Source organism: Pterocles gutturalis, unplaced genomic scaffold, assembly GCF_000699245.1.
Source record: "Pterocles gutturalis isolate BGI_N339 unplaced genomic scaffold, ASM69924v1 scaffold10889, whole genome shotgun sequence".
Taxonomy (NCBI): domain Eukaryota; kingdom Metazoa; phylum Chordata; class Aves; order Pterocliformes; family Pteroclidae; genus Pterocles; species Pterocles gutturalis.
Window position 1 is genome coordinate 1 of NW_010135772.1, and position 2,397 is coordinate 2,397.

At 37.6% G+C, this 2,397-nt stretch overlaps 1 gene segment (V, D, J or C); it reads left to right on the forward strand.

Moving 5' to 3' along the window:
• The first annotated feature begins 583 nt into the window (after window positions 1-583).
• Window positions 584-1,075, forward strand: LOC104468032. The segment is given in 1 exon segment: window positions 584-1,075. A coding segment is annotated over 1 exon segment (492 nt).
• Window positions 1,076-2,397: the final 1,322 nt, after the last annotated feature.

Genomic DNA, 2,397 nt, shown 5'->3' on the forward strand with positions numbered 1-2,397 from the left:
AAAATCTCAAAATCTCAAAATGCCAAAATGTCAAAATCTCAAAATTTCAAAACATCAAAATTTCAACATTTCAAAATGTCAAAATTTCACAATGTCAAAATCTCAAAATTTCAAAATGTCAAAATGTCAAAACATCGAAATGTCAAAATTTCACAATGTCAAAATTTCACAATGTCAAAATTTCAAAATTTCAAAACATCAAAGTGTCAAAATCTCAAAATTTCAAAATGTCAAAATGTCAAAATCTCAAAATTTCAAAATCTCAAAATTTCAAAATGTCAGTGTCAAAACATCGAAATTTCAAAATTTCAAAATGTCAAAATTTAAAAATGTCAAAATCTCAAAATTTCAAAATTTCAAAACATCAAAGTGTCAAAATGTCAAAATTTCAAAATGTCAAAATGTCAAAATCTCAAAATTTCAAAATGTCAAAATGTCAAAAAGTCAAAATGTCAAATTGTCAAAATGTCAGTGTCAAAATTTCAAAATTTCAAAACATCAAAGTGTCAAAATGCCAAAATCTCAAAATCTCAAAATGCCAAAATTTCAAAATGTCAAAACATCGAAATTTCAAAATTTCAAAATGTCAAAATTTCAAAAAGTCAAAACATCAAAGTGTCAAAATCTCAAAATCTCAAAATGCCAAAATGTCAAAATCTCAAAATTTCAAAACCCCCCCGCAGCTCGGACCGCCAAGGCTCCCTCCGTCTCCGTCTTCCCGCCGCCGGCCGAGCAGCTGGCGACGCAGGAGCGCGCCACCCTCACCTGCCTGATCCAGGGCTTCGACCCCCCTGACCTCTTCGTCCGCTGGCTCCGCGACGGCGAACCCCTCCCTCCGTCCGCCTCCGTCACCTTCCCCCCGCTGCCGGACGCTTCGGGTTCCGCCTTCGTCACCTACAGCTCGTTAGCGGTCTCCAGCCAGGAGTGGGGGACCGGGAGCGTCTTCACCTGCGTCGTGGGGCACGAGCGCCTCCCGCTGCAGCTGCTCCAAAAATCCCTGGACAAGGCTTCGGGTAGAGCCGCCAACGTCAGCGTCTCCCTCGTCCTGGCCGACGCCGCCGGGACCTGCTACTGATTAAATTCTTCCCACCTCATTTACGGCCTCCGGGTGCTTTGTCCCAAATTTTCCAACGTTTGCCCCAAAATTTCACCACTTTCTAGTGATTTTCTGCAAGTTTTCCCCTAATTTTCCCAAATTCTCCCAAATTTTCCCCAATTTTCCAAAAATGATCGCCACTTTCTGCAATTGTTTTCTGCAATTTTTCTCAAATTTTCCAAGATTTTCCCCAAATGTTCCCCAAATTTTCACCAGATTGTCACCTCTTTTGAAATATTTTCCCAAATTCTCCCAAATTTTCCAAAAATTTCCCCAATTTTTCATCACTTTTAAAATATTTTCTGCAAAGTTTCCCGAATTTTCCAAGATTTTCCCCAAATTTTCCCCAGATTTTCACCAGATTGTCACCTCTTTTGAAATATTTTCCAAAATTTCCCAAATTTTCTGAAAATTTCCCAAATTTTCCCAAATTTTCACCACTTTTTAGCCATTTTCTGCAAATTTTTCCCAATTTTCCAACATCTTCCCCCAAATTTTCACCACTTTCAGAAAAATTTCCCCAAATTTTCACCATTTTTGGAAAATTTTCCCAAACTTTCCCAAATTTTCCCAATTTCCCCCAATTTTCCCCCACCTTTTAGTGATTTTCTGCAAATTTAGCCAAATTATCCCAAATTTCACAATTTTTCCCAATTTTTCCCCGATTTTTACCCACTTAGTAGCCATTTTCCCTAATTTTCCCAAATTTTACAAATTTTCCCCAAGTTTTCATGATTTTCTGCAAATTTTCCCAATTTTTCACAAATTTTCCAAAAGTTTCCCCAAATTTTCCCAAATTTCCCCAAATTGTCACCGCTTTCAAATATTTTCTGCAAATTTTCCCAAATTTTAAAAAATTTCCAAAGTTTTCCCACTTATTAGCCATTTTCAACAAATTTTCCCCACTTTTCCCCATTTCCCGACGCCGCCGGGACCTGCTACTGATTAAATTCTTCCCACCTCATTTATGGCCTCCGGGTGCTTTGTCCCAAATTTTCCAACGTTTGCCCCAAAATTTCACCACTTTCTAGTGATTTTCTGCAAGTTTTCCCCTAATTTTCCCAAATTCTCCCAAATTTTCTGAAAATTTTCCAAAATTTTAACAAATTTTCCAAAAATGATCACCACTTTCAAAATGTTTTCTGCAATTTTTCCCAAATTTGCCAAGATTTTCCCCAAATTTTCCCCAGATTTTCACCAGATTGTCACCTCTTTTGAAATATTTTCCCAAATTATCCCAAATTTTCCCAAATTTTCCCCAATTATCCAAAGATGATCGCCACTTTCAAAATGTTTTCCCC